Source organism: Sciurus vulgaris (genome assembly GCF_902686455.1).
Source record: "Sciurus vulgaris genome assembly, chromosome: 4".
In the NCBI taxonomy this organism is placed as follows: domain Eukaryota; kingdom Metazoa; phylum Chordata; class Mammalia; order Rodentia; family Sciuridae; genus Sciurus; species Sciurus vulgaris.
The window spans coordinates 33,381,574-33,400,484 of NC_136464.1; the positions used below are offsets into that span (position 1 = coordinate 33,381,574).

General features: G+C 40.6%; 1 protein-coding gene across 50 annotated transcripts in view; it reads left to right on the forward strand.

The window, feature by feature from the left end:
• Positions 1 to 18,911, forward strand: part of SORBS1 (sorbin and SH3 domain containing 1) — a 236,120-nt gene that overhangs the window by 175,704 nt on the left and 41,505 nt on the right. For 41 of the 50 annotated variants that reach the window (XM_079135991.1, XM_079136039.1, XM_079136017.1 and 38 more), the window contains 4 exons: positions 3,661 to 3,744; positions 7,910 to 7,975; positions 8,531 to 8,632; positions 12,547 to 12,596. In XM_079135991.1, coding sequence (XP_078992117.1) covers positions 3,661 to 3,744; positions 7,910 to 7,975; positions 8,531 to 8,632; positions 12,547 to 12,596 — 302 coding nt within the window. The remainder of the gene's footprint in view (positions 1 to 3,660; positions 3,745 to 7,909; positions 7,976 to 8,530; positions 8,633 to 12,546; positions 12,597 to 18,911) is intronic. The other 9 variants (XM_079135992.1, XM_079136023.1, XM_079136015.1 and 6 more) reach the window with 2 other exon arrangements.

The window sequence follows — 18,911 nt, forward strand, 5'->3', positions numbered from 1 at the left end:
CAAACGGCAGACCAGGGAGGAACCGCCTGTCCGCTCGTTTAATTCCAGCATCTTTCACCCGGTATAGGTCTATTCTTCCCAAGAGAAGCTTTGCATCTAGAGAGGAATTGCAATTGATTCGTACTCATTTGACAGTCCACCCTTCAAAACAGTTGAATTAGCACTTTATGGTTAATTTTTTTCCTCTTATTTATATCACATTAACAGAGAAACTGGAATAGAATATGAGTTTCAGTGTGTGAGTCTCGCCTTTTGGTATCCAATATTTGGTTTGCCAGCATTTGAGCCCCAACACACACTTTTTTTTTCTTGTTGTTGTTGTTAACTGCCAGTAAGCATCCTAACTAGTGATGGATGTAAAATCTAAGTTTGTGTTCAGATGTGTGCTGTCTCATTTTTTTCCTCCATTAAAAGTCTCACGTTTATTTAACTAGCAGTTTAAATGATGATCTCGAGGCTTAGTGGTATGCTGCCAGCAGGAGGGTTGAGTGGTAGACTGTACCAGTCACAGAGATCATCCTGTCCCTGGAGTCCCCACACCCTCCCAGACCCAGGAACCACTGCTACCTTCAACATCACCCGTGGATTTACAACCTTGGTGACCTCTTCCACTTATTTGACAAACTCAAGAAGGTCTAAGTATACTGGGCTTTTCTCTTATCATAGTAAAATTCCATTTTCTTCCCTCTGGCCTTGGAATTGGAAGTCTACTGGTTGGTCCCTGATTTGTCACAAATGGCCTTTTTTGGGCTTTGTTCCTTTATACTTTCCTCTACGTCCCTTACAGAGCATAAACTCAATTCAACAAATACATAGAACAATTCTCACAGGCTCGGCTCTGGATTAGATGTGGTCCCTACTCTCACAGGTGTATAATTCAAAGACATACATTTCAAATAGTAGTGATAGACATGACATATTTGGAAGTGTAAAACAAGAGGATCTGCCCAGCTTGATTTCTTCCCAATTCACTGTTATTCTGGCATTTCAAGTTAGTTACTACCCCTGCTTGGTCTCAACTGCAAACTCATTGGATCTGCCCCTTCCCACTCGGTGTATGAGACGTGGAATGTAGTATAGCAAACAGAACACTGGACCAGGAATTGAAGATGTAAGTTCTGGGCTTCAGTTCTGACTCCGCTGTGTCTTTGGGCAAATCACCTGACCTTCTTGTACCTCAGTATTCTCATCTGTAAACAGAAATATTATCTAGCCTGTCAGCCCCAGTGAAATAATGAGAAAAATGGTCAAATGGGACAATATAGACACAGAACTATGAATATTATCAAGGACTGTGCAAGTGAACATACCACGTTCAGATGATTTATTTAATTTAAATTTTAAGCTGGTCTCTGGCTCCTGTGCAAGCAGCAAAACTGTCTTTGAATAGTTGGCAATTTCCTGGCAAGTCACCTCACCTTTCCAAGAATTTTATCAAGTTGGGAAAAAATAGCCTGCAAAGAACATAGCCTGGCATTATGAAATTTGCCCTGCCTGCTGGGACAGGTTCCTTCTCTGCATCCTGAAAGATGTTTTCTATTGGTCTATTCCCTACTTGAATCTATAGATGAGTTATACTTGAAAAATGTAGGTGTTGGTGCTATATGGTATCACCTTTGTCTCCTTATCTCTGGGCAGCTCAAAGGATGGAGGTTTGGGACTGTAGGATCAGGACCCAAGCTGTTTGACATACCTTCTGATTCTATTCTCAACACAGCATTAACCTCATCTATAAAGCAATCTGCAGACAGTATTCAGGAATAAACGGGTTAATTCTTTCAGGACTGTAAGTACCAAAACTTTCAGGAAGTTTTCTGAAAGTGTTGGTACATTTTATTAAAAGAGAGAGAGGAAGGGAGAAAGGGAGGAAAAAGAAAGGAAGGGAGGGAGGGAGGGAGGAAGGTAAATCCTAAACTCTCAGAGAGCAGTTTATAAGTAGGATTTGTAAAAATAATAAACACTAAATAGGATTAGGATCTAGAATGTCTCAGTGTCTAAACTGTCATTCCTAAATGGTTGTGTCTTTGTAGGCATTTCACTAAATATATACAGAATCCATTTATTACAGGGAAGGCTGGCCTTCCCCTTCAAGACTGAAGAAGCCCTAAGTCCCTACAGACAACAGGAGGAGGTTTATCTGGATACAAGAGTCAGACCTTGTGTTTCAGTGTATATTTCCTTGTGATTTCAACTTAGTTTAATTTCAGTTAAAGAAAGGCGTTGTGCCACGTATTCATATCTTCCTTTATCTATAAATGGAAGTGCAGTAAATGGCACAGGTTTTCCTAGGGATCTTGGAAGAATGGACTTGGAAAGGTCATAAAGACTATTTGCAGCCTTTTCTCTGAGCTGATAACTGATTTGTTGAGGAAAGCACATCCAGCAAGAACTGCTTTGTGATGGTAGCATTGAAAGACCTGTTCATGGGGCGTGGCAGCTCTCTTCAGGTCATGGCCTGGAGGTAGTTAAGTTTCCTGTATGATGTTTTCAACCTCATTAGAAAATATAGAAATATATGTAGAAAATCATTTTATCCCTTATTTGTGATTATCAAAGTTTTTTGAAACATATATATATATATATATATGAATTTAATTAAACCATGAACCTCAAAAACTTTTTTTCTGATGTGAACACATCTCCAGTGTATGAAGGAGGAAACCTGATTCTTTCCAGACATTCATTTTCCAACTGATTATTTCCAGAAGTTCATGTTACCCACCCCCTGAGTAAGGTACCAGCACTTTGTACATATTTTATTAAACATTCAATCCCGTAAAATCAGATTATCAGTCTATGTGATGCCTATTAGAGTTATATGAAATGAGAAATCTTATTTTTGTAACATAACCCAGAAGTTTTCTTCCTCCTGTTCTGTTACCTGTCTTGTCTGGCTTTTCCCTCACTTAATTTTTTTTTCCAGTTCTTTAACATTTATTTGTTAGAACACAAAGTATATTCTGTCTGTACTCATCAGGTACTTGTTTAAAATGTTTTTTCACCTGTGTTCTCTGTTCTTACTTATGTCATCTTCCACTTTGCTGTGTACAGGACATGGTTTCTCACCTGTTCATGTGCCATTAAAGATGCAGTATTAACCAACTGGCTTTTATAAAGTGTCAGTATTTTCATTTACTTTGAAAAACTTAAGGCAGCCTTGCAAATAAGTACTAAAACTGTACTAGCCCATAAAAACTATTTGTTCTACTCAACTGGCATAGATGCTAAACGTTTGGTGTGCTCACCAGTTTATTTGTTCATAACTAATAGTTCTCTGCAAGAAGAAACAGGGGCTTTCTTTTCTCCCACAGTATTGAGAATTGTTGAGGAATGCTGTTGTGCCCTTATGCAGATTCATTGTGAGGAGCTGCAGTGTGGTGTGGAGTTTGCCATCTCTAGTCCATTTGCTTCTGCCATAGAACTGAAAATGAGTCACGCACAGCTCCATACCCCATTTCCCTGTTTTTATAAACGCATCCTCACCCTCCTGTTTTAGCTCCCTGTTTTTGCTGATGTCAGTAAACATGAACCGTTGCTGCTGTTGAGTGCAGCTGCTGTGTATACCTGGAAACACTGCATCTCTACTGGCCTGTTCCTATGTAATCTTTGCATAATGTTATCCTTCTCTTTCTTTCATTTCCCTATCACCAACCCCTATAGAGTCGGGATATAAGCCCAGAAGAGATAGATTTAAAGAATGAGCCTTGGTATAAATTCTTTTCGGAGTTGGAGTTTGGGAAACCGGTAAGTTTAATAGCTTCAGTGGTTATACACCTTTATAAATAATGCTGTTGATGCATCGTTGCTGCTAAAGAATCAGATCTATGTGTGAGGAGTTCAGGAAGTGGGGAGTAGTCGAAGTTGGCTGTCAATAGTGGGATTGTCTTGTCTCACTACAACCTGTAAGTTTTCCTTACTTTACTTTCACCAAGAAAGGATAGTAAACTCTGGAAGAATATCTTGCCAGAATAGCCCAGAGAGCATCACTAAATCATTGCTTCTCCTGGGACCTCCCCACGCTGACAACAACTATCACGTGCTTTGTGGATGATATTCTTTCAGCCATTGGTTCACTGTTTTGCCCAAAGTCTGTATGGCATGCTGAAGACAAACAGGGAAATGTGATACACTACAGGATGGCCAGCACTGTTGCAGCCTTGAGTAACATTTTTAAAAGCACATATGTAAGGCAAGTAACTGAATTCTCTGCCTACACCCCCACACACAAAAAAAGGTTTTGCTCTGTGAATATAGTTAAAATTATAGCTCCATTATCGGCAACTTTTAGGAAACAATTTGTATGAGTTAGGATATTATTTTCTAACATTTGGAATCAAGGGCAGAAATTCTAGCAAATTTAGGGTTCAGACTAATGTCTTGCAGCTTCCCCCATGACATCTCCGAGTTGACTTTTGTACAAATTGACCTTGACACTAAAGGAGAATTTTCTTAGCCCTGCACACAAAGAAATATCAAACAGAAGGGACAATTGAGCTCTTTCTTCCACTTGAGATGACTAGACACTGACTTTAAAACTCTACTTACTACAAAGTCTTAATTATTACAAATGCAAAAAGAATCTGTGGATAGAAAAGTTAAGCATATGAAAATATTCTATTAGATGTTTGTATGAGAATCTAAGCCTTGAATCCAGCTTTTGAATAAAGGTGGTTTGGGATGATAGTTTTATTAGTAGCCAGAAATTAACTTTAGAGTTCAGTAAAAGATTAAATTCTGTTCTGTGTATTTCTCATTAAAGAGAAGTTAACTTGGTACTCTGGGACTTGCTGTTTTGATTTAGCAATGCTGAGCTTTCTTTGGAAGTTCAGGTTCATGAGTTAGGAGCACCTGACTTGCAACATCCTGCCTATAGGAACAGGTGTTCTGTTCTTCTGGTCCCTCCTGGATACAGTCTCCCAGTGATCATTTAGCCATCCTCCGTGAAGAGTGCCACCTAGGAACAGTGGAGAGGGAAGCATCTAGCCTAAACCACCCCTTCTTTCCTCTCCCCCTCCCCAGAGCTTTGGTGCATACCTCATTTCTTCTCCTTTCTCTCCCTTTTTTTCTGCCACAATTTAAACATCAATTCTACCACAGGAAATCTTTTCCATGTTCAAATGTATAACAGTATCCTGACCCTTTTCCTTTTCTTCTTTTTCTTAAAACCTGCTCAATTGCATTAAAAAAAAAAAAAAAACCCTGCTTTTGATATACAGATAGTTCTTCCTCCTCCCTCCCCAAAACATCATGATTGACATACGTAACAATAATATGATACTTCAATTCAGGAAAGCAAAAGCTATTACATTATGTTTAATAAAGATTCCATGCCATTGATTTTGAAATTACTTTCAGAATCCAAAAATTCTAGCCATCTTCTCTGTCAAATAACTGAACTAGTTTTACCTGAAATATTAGCTTTTAGGAAAAATTATGACTTTGTCCCTAATTAATTGTGATTGGTTTGTGTTTCTAAATCAGTGTAAACAATCCTTCATTACAAACAGATTTTGTTGACAGTAGACAATATTTCTTTCCCAGCATATATTAAATAAGCTGAGAATAGCTTGGTAAATTAACACAGACTCTAGGGGAAACTGGCCTGAGAACTGTACAACCATCTCAAACCAATACTGAGAACATAGTGCATTTGTTTATTGGGACCTTTCCTACGATTTATATCCCTAGTCCATTGCTTTAACTGCCCTTAATTATTTAGACTTAGAGATACTTTTCAAAATGGCCTTTTCTCCGAAGCCACACGCGTTCCTTGCATTGACCTCAGAGTCCAAATGGGACTGCTCCCTTCTGTGTAGGTCTTACTTTAAAAGATAATAACGCTTTTGGAAGACTTGCCAAAATAACCTAATCAATGCCCCTATCCTGAGTAACAGCATTGAGATAAACAAGTCCTTATGGTTTGAGGCACCTAAGAGTCAGCCTATTATCAAGTTGAACCAACAGATTTGGGAATGGGACTGCTCCCTTCTGTGTAGGTCTTACTTTAAAAGATAATAACGCTTTTGAAGACTTGCCAAAATAACCTAATCAATGCCCCTATCCTGAGGAACAGCATTGAGATAAACAAGTCCTTATGGTTTGAGGCACCTAAGAGTCAGCCTATTATCAAGTTGAACCAACAGATTTGGGAAGACAGTGTGACAGAGAGAAATTTTTTTTCTTGTCTTTCTGCCTCAACCACTATGGGCCACAAAAGAGTAAGAAACATAAAATGGTGTAAAGCTTGAGAGTTGCTTTGGGAATTTTTTCAAACATTCAGAAGCAGAATGAAATTAGAAACTCCTACCAAATCATGTGAATTATCATTTGTACCTTTTTTTTTTAAACTGTAGTTTACACCAGCATGAATTCACTTCCCCTAAGTAAAGCCTGCCAGAACTTTGGCACTAGACTTTTACCTTGAATTCTTCCTCAGCTGCTTCACTTAACTCCACTTAAAATAAACTTAAATTTAGCAAGATTCTGACTGTAACACCTTTTAGTTCAACAAGTTGTCACAGAGTAACAAATAATTCAAAATTGCAGGGACTGTTTTGGGGATGGTTATTTTAAACCAATTTAATTTGTAAATACTGTCTTGTTTTTTGTTTTCTGTTTTGTTTTGTTTTTGTATGATAAAGAAATAAGTAGGGGTAGCATGTGACTATAAAAAGTCTACTTCCCAGATAAACAATCCAAATAATACGTATTAAGTACTAAAGATGAACGATATTGCTAATATCATTTAACTTTATAAAATGAAAAATATACATATACAGAGATATGTTGCTATCAGTGGTGAATGTACTTTGGATCACTTTTCTTTTGCAGATTCATTACAGAGAACCTGAATATCAGCTTTTTCTTCTTTTTTCTCCTCTAACTTCTACAGAAAATTGGCATGATTTTCATCCACAACTCAAGGCCACATTTCTCAACATAAACCAGTTTAAATGCTTCCAAAGATTGTTTATAATGAAATTGTGGGAGCTCAGTGATGAGATGTTTCTCATCTTCGAGGTCATTGTCTAAGAGATTCCAAGTAGAAGTAGGCAGAATGAGAAAGACCATGGGGCCGGAGAGAAGCTCCAGAACTCCAAGTGCTTTGGACCTTCTGACTCCTGCGCTCCGACCCCTTCCATTGTTAAACCTGCAACAATCTCCCGGAAGATTTCCATCTTAGGAATGCAGCTCTAATTCTAACTGCAGGGTTAAAGGAGAAAACAAAAATAACTTTACCAGTCTACTGTTTCAATTCTAAGTTTAAACTCTGTTCTCTAAGAAGGATAGAAGGGTTGTCTTTACTGATACTAATATCTTTAAAGTCTAGTTAAACTGTAAAAGGAGAATTAAAAAGCCACCTGTGTGACTTTGTCTAGTATACCATTTCTGCCTATTTTATAAGTGGATTTTATTGCTAAAAACTACAGAAAGCACCTATAGTTCAGTTTATTCTCCATTAGCCAGCCAAACTTCTAGATCCACACATTTGTTAACACACAGTGAGTTTTTTATGGTGGGGAAGAATGTTTCAAAAATATATCATATCCAGTGGTAGTCTTGGTTTGGAAAAACAAGGGAGAATTTAAAAGTTTCTGATTTGGTTCAAATTTATGTTAATGCTTTTTTTTTTTTCTTTCCTTTTTGTAAATTTTCAACATTTAGAATCCAATGATGATTGGCTCTTGAGACATAGACATAGAAACATGCTTCCTAGTTAGTGGTTTCAGGTCCTCCCTGGGCAGGCAGCCTCGGGTCCTCAGGCAGAGTCCCCAGCCCTTTGCCTTGAGTTTGCCTTTCTATGTCGGTATGGTTTTCCTAGTGTGCCCCTCTTTGTTTGAGCCAGCCTCCATGTTTGTCTTTATGTCTTTATGCTCATTTCTTCATTTCCTCCTCTGCTTCCCGTCAGCCTCCCAAAAAGATATGGGATTATACTCCTGGAGACTGCTCTATCCTTCCTAGAGAGGATAGAAAGGTAATTCCGCTGTGCCTCCTCCGTGGACTGTGTGTGTGCTCTCTAGCCTTGGTTAGTGTGAGTGTTGTGGGTTTGTTTTCTTTTATTAAAACTTTTTTTTTTTTTTTTTTTGGTTTAACTTGGTAACTTTTTTTGTTGTTCACTTGGTGATAAAACTATTTAACAGAGTCTCTAAGACATATACTAATGTTTAGAGGTTTTTAAAACAATTACCTATTCTGACATACAGTGTGTACCACAGTCACATAGTCTGAAAAGATAGACAGTACGCCTTTTCTTAAAGGTAGGTTTTTGTGGTATTGGTAGTTATCATTAGGAAGTAGAATAGATTTTTGAAGCTCTGATACTTCAGGATTTCTGTTGTATATGCCTAATGTTGCATTCTCTGTTTTCATTTCTTTAACTAATATCTAGTGAGCTCTTATGATTAACTCATGCCATCTTGGCCTTATTAAAGTGTAATACAAAAAACTTCATTTTCAAACTTAACCTTCCATTCTTTCCCCTTTCTTCTAAACTAAAACATTCTTTCCCATCTTTTCTTTCTTGAACCAGACTAATCTAGAAAAAGATCTCAACCTCTGCCAAACAGAGTTAGAGGCAGATTTAGAAAAAATGGAGACGATAAATAGAGCACCCAGTGCAGACCTGCCACAGGTATTTCCCAGTTTTTCTCATGCTGTCGGTTCCTTTTCAAATTCTGCTTTGTTTTCCTCTCTGTTCTATGGTTTTGACATAGTTGAGGTGATAGACGGTAATGCTGGTTATTTTAAGCTGCATGGCTTTCTGACTCCTGTTTGAGACCCCGCCCCACTGCCAGTTTTTGTTTGGATTCCTTTTGAGCTTGGTATCTTCCTTAAAGGGGATTTTTCAAACATGCAGAGTGGCTGGTGATTTAAACTTGCCCCCGCACCCGGCCACAGCCTTACCATTCTTTTGCTCTGCTTTCAGAGGGTGACCCTTTTAAGTTCCTTTCCTTTGCCTCTATATACCTTCTCTGAATTTTCAGGGAGTTATTTTTCAGGCAAGTTCCTTGTCTTTTTTGTTGCCCTGGGAGATACCAACCTCAGAGTTCATTTTCAAAAACACAGCAGCAGTCATTTGGGTGCCTCTTCTGTGTAAGGCACTGTCAAAGCCATAGTGTTTATATTTTAAAGCTCATAAATTTCTCAACACAAAGGTACATTTGATAGGTCAGACAGACTGGCCATAAACAAGTGTTGGAGGCTGAACCTGCATCAACATTTTTAAAGGGAGCTTTGTCAATTGTGGTTTATTAAAAGGTAGGGAAAGAGCCAGGTGTAATGGCACTTGCCTGTAAACCCAGTGGCTTGGGAGGCTGAGGCAAGAGGAACACAAGTTCAAAGCTAGTCTCAGCAACTTAGTGAGACCCTGTCTCAAAACAACAACAACAACAATAATGGGCTGGGGATGTGGCTTAGTGGTTAAGTGCCCCTGAGTTCAATCAAAAAATAAATAAATAAAAATGAAGGTAGGGAAAAAAGAGTTGGTCCAAGGCAAATGGGTTTCTGCTGACAAACCAGATGTTTGCAGAATTGTCCCCAGGACTTCCTGGCAAAATTAAAAGGAGTCTTATGAGGAAAAGATATCTTTAGAGAAAATTAAAAAGGAATATGAATGCTACCAAAGAGGACAGAAAGGTCAATGGACTATGGTAGGAAAAGTGGAAACTGCTAATGAATCTGTGCTATTTGGAAGCAGAACTAAGACAAAGAGGGTCAGACAAATGAGGGATTTTAAGACAAATGAGGGATGCGAGTAGTCATGTGAATGTCGGAGACACACACCAGAAAAGGGGTGGAGAAATCAGGGGACTATGGTATCAGCCAAAGGGGTCTGGGTAAGAGCTTCCATGTCCAAAGTCAGTGAGCTGCAGAGCAGGCAGGGCATCTGGACCCAGGGATCTAGAGAGTCACAGAAGGATGAGGAAGTAGCATAGCCAGTAGTTAGGCCCAGGCCTTCCCTTAAAACTTGAAAGAGGTGTGAGACATGAGTCACCGTGCACACAATTGAGGCACATGGATGAATGGGAATGGGGGAAACTGGGCAAGGAGGAAACTGAGTTTCCACCCAGGTGGGAACTAGAATTTGATGTAGCCACTGTTGGATTGAAACTTTGAGGTGGGAGCAGATTGTAGCAAGTTCTGGAATAAGAACTGTGGTGTCAGGTAAGTCCTAAAGTGGGCTGGAATGCAGGATGGGGGGGTCTGTGATATGTTGACCAAGAATGAATCAGAAGGTACTTTTCAAAGTATTACAAAATAAGAAGAGAGCTTCCGTAAGCCATGCAAGGATGGGAGGCGACTAGAGAGGCCCTGATCTAACTGCTACCTTCCTGAGGGCAGAGCCTGCTTCCAGCACTCAGAACTTAAGGAAGTGTCTGGTGCATCTGTGAATCATCTTTACACTGGTTCAGTTGATTGATAGCTGTTATTGGAGTGAATGTGTGTGGGACATTGCTGGTGAAGTCCTATACCAGCACAAGAAAAAAGACTTTGCCTTCAGGAACTTGACAGTTGAGTTACACTCATAAGTAAAAAGACCACAGAGTTTGCTGAGTTAAATGAGTGGCAAGGGCTCTGAGGGCCACAAGAGAATGAAGTCTTATGGGCAAGAAAGACTTCTCAGAGGAGTTAGCCAATATCCTTAAGGTTGGGTGGAACTTAAGCACATGGCAAGAACGGGTTGTCCGCTTGAAGCATTGGGAAAGCATTAGAAAGATCACAGATATTTAAAGGATAGGACAAGTTCTGCTGGAATAAAAATTTTGGGGTGAGAATAGTGGGAGGTAAGTTTGGGAACGAGTATTAACCCTGGATTGTAGAGGTGCAGAGAATATGCTAAGGAGATGATGGGTTTTGCCCTCAAATCAGTGATGTAATTTGGAAAGTATTTAAGAAGACTAATGGCATTGCTCTAGAGAGGATGAATTGAAGGGAGAAGAAACTGGAATCTCAGAGGTGAGTTAAGTTGTGGCAGTAGTCCTGGCATGGTGGCACCAACACAAAGGGCCAGAAGATGTGAGAAAGATCACCCAGGAAATTGCAGTGGGACATTTTACCTAACTGGTGTGAGGGACAAAGACTTGGGAGAAGGGATGGAGACATCTAAAAAGGAAGTATGAGAACTACCCAGGTGCTTCAGAGAGGTCCCAAAAGATGGACTCCCAGGAAAGATCAGTAGAATTGATAAGTAAGAAGTTAGTAAAGACTTCAAAGGTCACTGGCTGCGTGGTTGGTGGGAGCTAGATTCATGGCACAGATGAGGAAATCGGGTGGAGGTACAGCACTGATTGACTGAGAAGATGTGATTATAGAAGGAAGGAAGGAAGTGGGATATTCCCAGAGGATGTCACAGTGTTATGTAAAACTTGTTCCATGATGGAGACCAGAGCAAGTTCTTCAAAGGTGAAAGAGTAGAATGGGACAGAAGCTGAGAGGTAGGAGATTCAAGATGGAGAGAGGAAGGTCAGGAGGGACCAGTGCAGCCAGAAAGGCTGGAGGGTGAACGTGGGGGTAAGAGTCAGTGTTTTCCCTGAGGAGTAATGGCAGCCGGGTGGGGTAGAGTCCTCATCCCGGACAGAGGTGTCCACAGAGATGAAAGGTGGGTGTTTGGGCAGGCAGAAGGCAGGGCGAGTGAGCCCCCATGAAGGTTGCCTCCCACCCTGTGCCATTTCCTTTTCTCTCTTCCACAATCTCTCCCTTTTCTTTCTCTTTCTCTCCTTTCCCTAAATGTTTCTTGTTTCCCTTAAAATGGTCATTGTTAGAAATAGGAGTATTAACTTTTACATTGATTTATTGGAAATAAATATATTGAGCTCTTCACATTTTTCTCTCCAAGACAATAAAAGAGACCCTAAACTACGCAATTATGTTGCTTTTTCTCTGCATGTAGCTCTTGGTGATTTTCTTCTTTTTGTGTAGTGACCTATAGTATCATAAAGCATTCCCCCATTCATGCTGAAATGGTTATTAGTAGGTCTTTGTGAAATTTCACTTCTCCCCATTTCCACAGTTCTAAATCTGCGGTCATCAATAAGTTATCTAAATATAGTGTGTTCTTTCAAAATGCATTTTTGTGCATTCTGTCTCTAAAGCGTTGCATTGCCTTCTCTCTGGAGGTGGTACCTGGGGTGCATGAAGGGATCTGTAGGGGCACAGCAGGGGGGTCTGAGGGCTGGGGAAATGCTGGTGAAGGGTGTGCTATTGCATATCCGCCCAGTGGAGGACCATCATTGCCTGGTGGACCTGCAATTGGAGATAAGTAAGCCAGGAGGCCATATCCTGACTTGCCCAGAGAGCTGTGGCTGCGTCTACTGGAAGGAACAGTCCAGAGCTTGGAGAGCCCCTGCACCCTGAAACCTTCCTCTTAAAGAAGAGCACCACCCTTCACCAGCACCGGAAACCTGTGCATCCAGGGCCCTTGGCTCCTATGGTCCTTGTCTAAGTGAGGAGAGGAAAGTGGCATCTCTCTCTTTCCCTTAGCTTGAAATCTCTGAGACAAAATAAATCATCTACAGATTTATTATTCTTCTTTTTTTGCATTTGCAGAGTTCAGCAGTCAGCCCCTCTCTGGATATCTCCCCAGAGCCTCCAGGATAGTAAGTAATCACCCCACTTTGTTTACATGGATTAATGTATTAAATGTCAGAAATGGGATAAGAGGGGCTCATGTTTTGGACCCAGCGTGTTATATTTGTTTCCATCTAATGACTTCAAATGATGTATGGTTTGGTGGTAAGTAGCAATGTAATTGTAGTGTCCAAGTTATTCTTTTCTTCTCTTCCAGATTAATTTTGTGATGATTCATATTACCTTTAGTAGTTTTTTCCTCATGTTGCTGTCTTTACCTTTAGAATGTGAAGTTATTTGTCTTTGTTTAGAATCAGCATTCTCCTTTATAGATTCTTAGTTAAGGATGTGTGTGGCTGCAATGGACTAAACCTTGTGGGACAGCTAGTGAGGTTGGGTCCTCAGTCTACACCTGCCATGAGGAACATGGGGCCAAGAGGGGACCAACTTACTTGAGCCTCACATTAATGTGGATTCTGCTCCAAGTAGGAACTCTGCACCTATGCTCAGTTCTTCATGGGATAACCACCAGCCTCCTGTCCCTCTCTCCCAAACCATTATGAGTCCTTACCAGATGGCCTCCACAGAACTTTGCCATGCTGTCATCAGCCCATCTGAGGGTTTTCCGTGCTACCCTGGCCCCATTAGATACATGGTAAATAGCAAACACTCTAGCTTATTAATAGTTGCTAAAGGAGCCTCCCTATGCCCAGTCTCATGATAGTACCTTGTGTGGCCCTTATTTCTGCTGCCATATACCTGAATTATATTTTCTAAATATAAGAGTTAATGATGCATAAACTCCTTAAGGACAAGGCCCTCCATCTCCGTTAGTGCCTGACACACCCAATAAATTGGGGAAAGGAGCTGGTTTTGGTAGGAGCATTTCCTCATCTTTACACCACCATACCTGTAGGCTGTTCTTTGGAATATGACAAGGACTAGCACAGCTGTTATCTGTTTCATTTAGGTTGGTAAAACCAACAGTAAGCAAAATTGCTGAGTTTATGGATTTTTTTTTTTTGATAAGTATTATGGTCATCTGGGTGTGTCCTGCCTACCACACCAAGGCAGGTACTAGGCAAGAGGAGTTTCATTTGAAGTTAGTTGACTGGGACTAGGGTATTTCAGTGGGAAAGTGGAAAAACTTTAATCCTTTTAGAATAGTGATTGAAAGCTCTAGGTAGATCCATTATGTTAAATTTTCTTCTATAAATATGTGTGCTTCATGATTAATATACCCAGGAGTATAAGAAATTGAGAAGATATATTAAGACAGCAGCTAGAAGGAAAGTTTCCTGCCTTAGAGGACAGTTCCTACCTTGGCTTCAGAAGGCAGGGTACAGTCTCTTGTACCCACTGTGGGTTACAACCCACCAGTATGACACAGAAGCATCAGGGCTGAGACATGGCATTGAGACCTCTTCCCTTTCTCCTTCTGCTCTGGGCTCTGAGGCTTAATTTGTGGAAGAGCTTCCAGTGGAGCTCTGCCTTCAGCTGTAATAGTGACAATTCACAGGTCCTCTAGATCGCAGGAGTTGTGCTTCCAGAGGTGAAGGCCACCAGATGACCTTAGGTGACCTGTGGGTAAAGGGCTTCCTCCAGGGCACTGCTCTCCACAAATTATCCTTGGTCCCCAAGGCCACCCCTTTGTTATTAGCTTGTCACTTTGGACTTTGGACTGCACAGTACCCAGTTGGACTCTTTAACCAGGTCTCTCCCTGCCCTCACTGTTTCAGATTGCCCAGCGTTAACCCTGCTGCCTGGTCTCCCTTCTACCTCCTCACCCCTGTCTCTCTAAAGGGCCCAAGGAAGAAAAGTCTGCCTCTGAGTTCCATGTCCAGATGAGCCGATTCCTTAACTCTACTGGGTTAAGGCTCTATACTGTATTCCTATAGAATAGGAATGAAGATGTGGTCCTGTGTTAGTGAGCTTTTTGTTGCTGTGACAAAAATACCTAACAAAAATAACTTGAGGAAAAGTTTATTTTGGGTTCATCATTTCAGAGGTTCAGTCCATGGTCAGCTGACTCCTTTGCTCTGGGCCTGAGGTAATGAGAGAATATCATGGTGGAAGATCATGGAGGAGGAAAGCTGCTCAGTTTATGGCAGCCTGGAAGCAGAAAGAGGGAAGGACAGGACACACCCCCAGCATCCCACCTGGTGACAGTTACCATCCAGTAGTTTATTCAAATTATTAATTCATCAAATGGATTAATCCACTGACAAGGTTTTATAGCCCCATGATCTAATCATTTTCTAAAACCCCACCTCTAAACCTTCCTGTATTGAGGACTATGCTTTCAAATCATGAGATTTTCAGGGGACGTTAAAGGTCCCAATGATAACAGGTTCCTTAATAATTTTGGGGAATACACATGTGCTTGTGATACACATGCTATATTAGCAAATGAGAAGACAAAGTAGCAAATGAATGAAGTAGACTATAATCATTAAAAGTGTTTAGAAGAGAAAGTAGCTACCATGGGCTGTCAGAGTTAGCACTGGTCTTAAATTTTAAAAAAATTAATAGCTTTTTGAGCATTTACTATGTGCCAGGCCTTATGCTTAACATTTTATCTACCTTGTTTAATCCTCTCAACATTTCAGGATCAAAATCCCCATTGCATAGGTAAGGACATGTCACACTGAGGTAGTGTAATGCCCACAGTTCCTAAGCTGGAACAGTGAGCACTACATCCGTGGTAGGAACAAGCAAAGTTCTGGGATAGGGAACGGGTGTCAGCAGTAAAGTCTTACTTGCACTATACTGATTCCAATTTGGTAAAAAAAATTAGCAAAGACATAGCAAGGTTCTTTGTTTCTAAGTTATTAAATAATTGAAGCAACTCTTTGTAGGATTGAAGGGGACTAATGTAGTTTTTAATAGAGCAAATTGTTTTTCAGACATTCTGAGCATCCATAAAGATATTTGATGTGTGAATTTATCAACTTATTTGTATTATTGAAATAGCTTTCTAAAGACCTTTGTTTTTCAGCCATAGTCAGCTTTTATGAACTACTTGGTAGTAATAGTTTTTTCCTTGCTTTTCTACTGTTTGAAGATTTTTTCAGTAATGAGTCTTGCTTTTCTCCTGGTTTGTTGAAATGCATAAGATTTTTCTTTCTTTCTTTTTTTCTTTTTCTCTTTTGTACTGGGGCTTGAACCCAGGGACACTTTATCACTACATCCCCAGCACTTTTTATTTATTTATTTTTTATTGTAAAACAGGGCCTTGCTAGGTTGCTGAGGCTGGCCTCAAACTTTCCTCCTGCTTCAGCCTCCGGAGTTGCAAGTATTACAGGCATGTGCCATAGTGCCCAGCAGATTTTTCCATATTTGGAATTGGTAAGGAACCAGCCCATGGGGGTGCCTGACACAAAGGAAAGTGTGCAATAAATGCCTGCTGGATAGATGAATGGGTCTACAAATCTCAACACAAATCCAGCTTCATAGGCACTGAGGCAACTTGCACACTGAATCTGGTCCCTTTGGCTGGATAGATAGGGTGATATACTCAAAGAAATTTGACCTAACCCTAGGAATGAAGAAAGCAATCACAGGTGGCTCAGGTTCGCGAACTTTGTGGCAACTGGAGAAGTGATGCTTTTTAAACCCACTTTTGTGTCTTGGACAGACTACAGTTTAGAATTTTGTTAATTAGAATTGATTACATATTGCACAATATGAAAGGACCATAGAAACAGAGAAAATTAGCCATAGTCCTGATACCCTGATATAATAACCAGTCCTAGCCCTCAAAAATATTTTTATAGCTACCATCACAGTATATGTCCAATTTTTACTTCATTTCCCTAGCATTGTCAGATGTCTAAGTGAGTGGGAACTACTCGTTTTCATCATTGCTTGGTATTTCAGCATTGATCAGCACTGATGTTTTCTTTGCCTAACCAAGGGAGCTTTACTCTATTTAGCCAGATGGTGGCACTCAAGAACAAGTCACTCTCCTAGATGTACAGGATACCAGAGCCTTTAATCTGTCTTAAGAACAAACAGAACCTGAAGAACTATATGAAGTAAATTTTCGAGATTCCCCTGGAACCTAAAATATATCAGAAATCTGTGTGCGGGGCTGGGGAGATAGCTCAGTTGATAGAGTGCTTGCCTTGTAAGCACAAAGCCGTGGGTTCGATCCCCAGCACCAAAAAAAAAAAAAAAGAAAAGAAAAAGAAAAAGAAATCTGTATGCATGTAGGCATTTACTTTTAGAATCACTTATTCCACCAGTGCACACTAGGTACCAGGCACGCAAAGACATAAAATAAACTGCCTGTGAGGGGTACAGGTGTAACATGGAAAACGGACTTAAGAAGCCAGTGTGGTAGATACAATGATGAGACCCAGGAGGGAATGAGTACCCCTATTTCGTGGAGAAGGAAAGGTTAAGGAAAGCTTTTTAGAGCTGCAAATAAAATGTGACATTATATTATAAGTATAAAAATATTTGTCTCATGCAGTACAAAAGGCTATAAGATGAAACTTATAGAGGATTGTCTAGATACCCTCTCCCAAAACCACAGTTAACCACACTTACTCTTTGGGTTTTTTTATTCCTGAAATCACCAAATGGGTTTAAACAGTGAACGTGAGCTCCTACTGAATATCTTCTACTTGGGAGAGTGATTGAAGCATAGGACATGCTCAGTAAACATTTGTTGAATGAATCAATAAGCAGTGTGACGGGATAAAATCTCTTCTAGAAATATCACTAGCAGAGATGTGCAGAGATGATTGGAGGGAGTCAGGTTGGAGGCTGGGGAGGGATGGTGTGCTTGTTGCAGGGTTGTAGGTGAGCGATGGCGAGATGCTAACCAGGAGATAGAGTGAGGAAGTTAATGTGGCTATGTCAAGGACTCAGAGGAAGCAGGACCTGGGTACTGATTAAGTTTGAGGAGCAAGGAGAGGGAGAAGGGGATTGATTCGTGTGGTGTGTGTGTGTGTGTGTGTGTGTGTGTGTATGTTTCTTAGATAATGGGAAGTGGAAGAGCAGAGCTAGATTTGACTTGAGTTGTATCAGGCTTAAGATTCCTGAGGAACATCCAGATGGAAGTGTATAGAAAGCAGTTGAATATGTGTCTGGTTTCAAAAGAAAGGCCTGTATAGATAACAGATTTACAGGCAGATTCTTGGGCAATCTCCCATACCTCTTAGCTTTGCAGATGAAAGATATCAAGGCTGAGAACAGCTCGTTTGCAAGTTTCTAAACAACACAAGCTTGACTTAGCTGCTCCACCTTCCTTGTTGGAGTCAGACTGGAATCTGGCCTTCCAGGACCTGGGCCACTGCCTCCAGAGCCTGCCTATTAGCACAGTTGGAAAAGTTGACCTAGGATAATTGCTTTGTTCTCTCACTTTATTCTTGCAGTAGCTGTGTTTTTGTTGAATCCTCTTGAAACTCAGCAGCCAGTTCTGCATGTTAGCCAGAGGCTGAATTTTCTGCCCTGTCTCCTCTTGGCTCACAGTGTCTGAACCCAGATCTGACTCAACTCAAACTGCTCAGAGCTGAACGTCTCAACTTTTTTTTTTTAGACTAACAGTACTGCTAATCCTAATCATACCTTTCTCAGTCTTTGAGTCCAATCAAGCTTTGAGTCCAGGGTTGCTTCTCACATCTTCTCTGATCTACCTGGATACAATATGAGGACCCAGCAACTCTGTGACCTTGGGCACGATGTCTTCACCACTCTGGTCCTCATGTATCTGTTTTTTTTTTGAACAGTGAAAAAATGATGTCTTTCTTTCCAACATTAGGAGAGCTGAGAGATGATACATTTAAAAACATTGTTCCAGCCCTTATCTATTGTTTTCTAAATAAGCTGACCTCAGTTGCAAAATGTTACACATCTGGAAATAGTATTATTTTGTCAACTTCAGTATCAGAAAAAAAACAATTGGCCGTAAGCAACTCCATTCTGAGAGGCTTCCTGAGTACTGGTTTGTGGTTCTGTGGGAAGCAGGAAGAAATGGTGATACTGGGTGGAATACAGCCAGAAAGTGGGCTGGGTTGGGGGTACATTCTGATGGCTGGTAAGGTAGAGAGAGGTATAAGATTCAATAGCCGGTTGTGGCTGAGTCACGACAGAGTGAAGTTAACAGGAGGTCAGGAAGGTGGACTGGAAGTTCTGACCAAGGCTGAGACAAGCCAAAGGACAGTAGGACAGCAGGACTGAAGCTGCTATCAAAGTGACTTCGCTGGTGAAGGAGGTGTAAAGGGCTTCAGTCTGTGTCCCCTCACAAAATAGACCTCAGACATCACAGGTATTGGCTGGCAAAGGTAAAGGCCAGCTACATTTGAATTGTTTTGTAGCTAAGATTATTCAAAAAA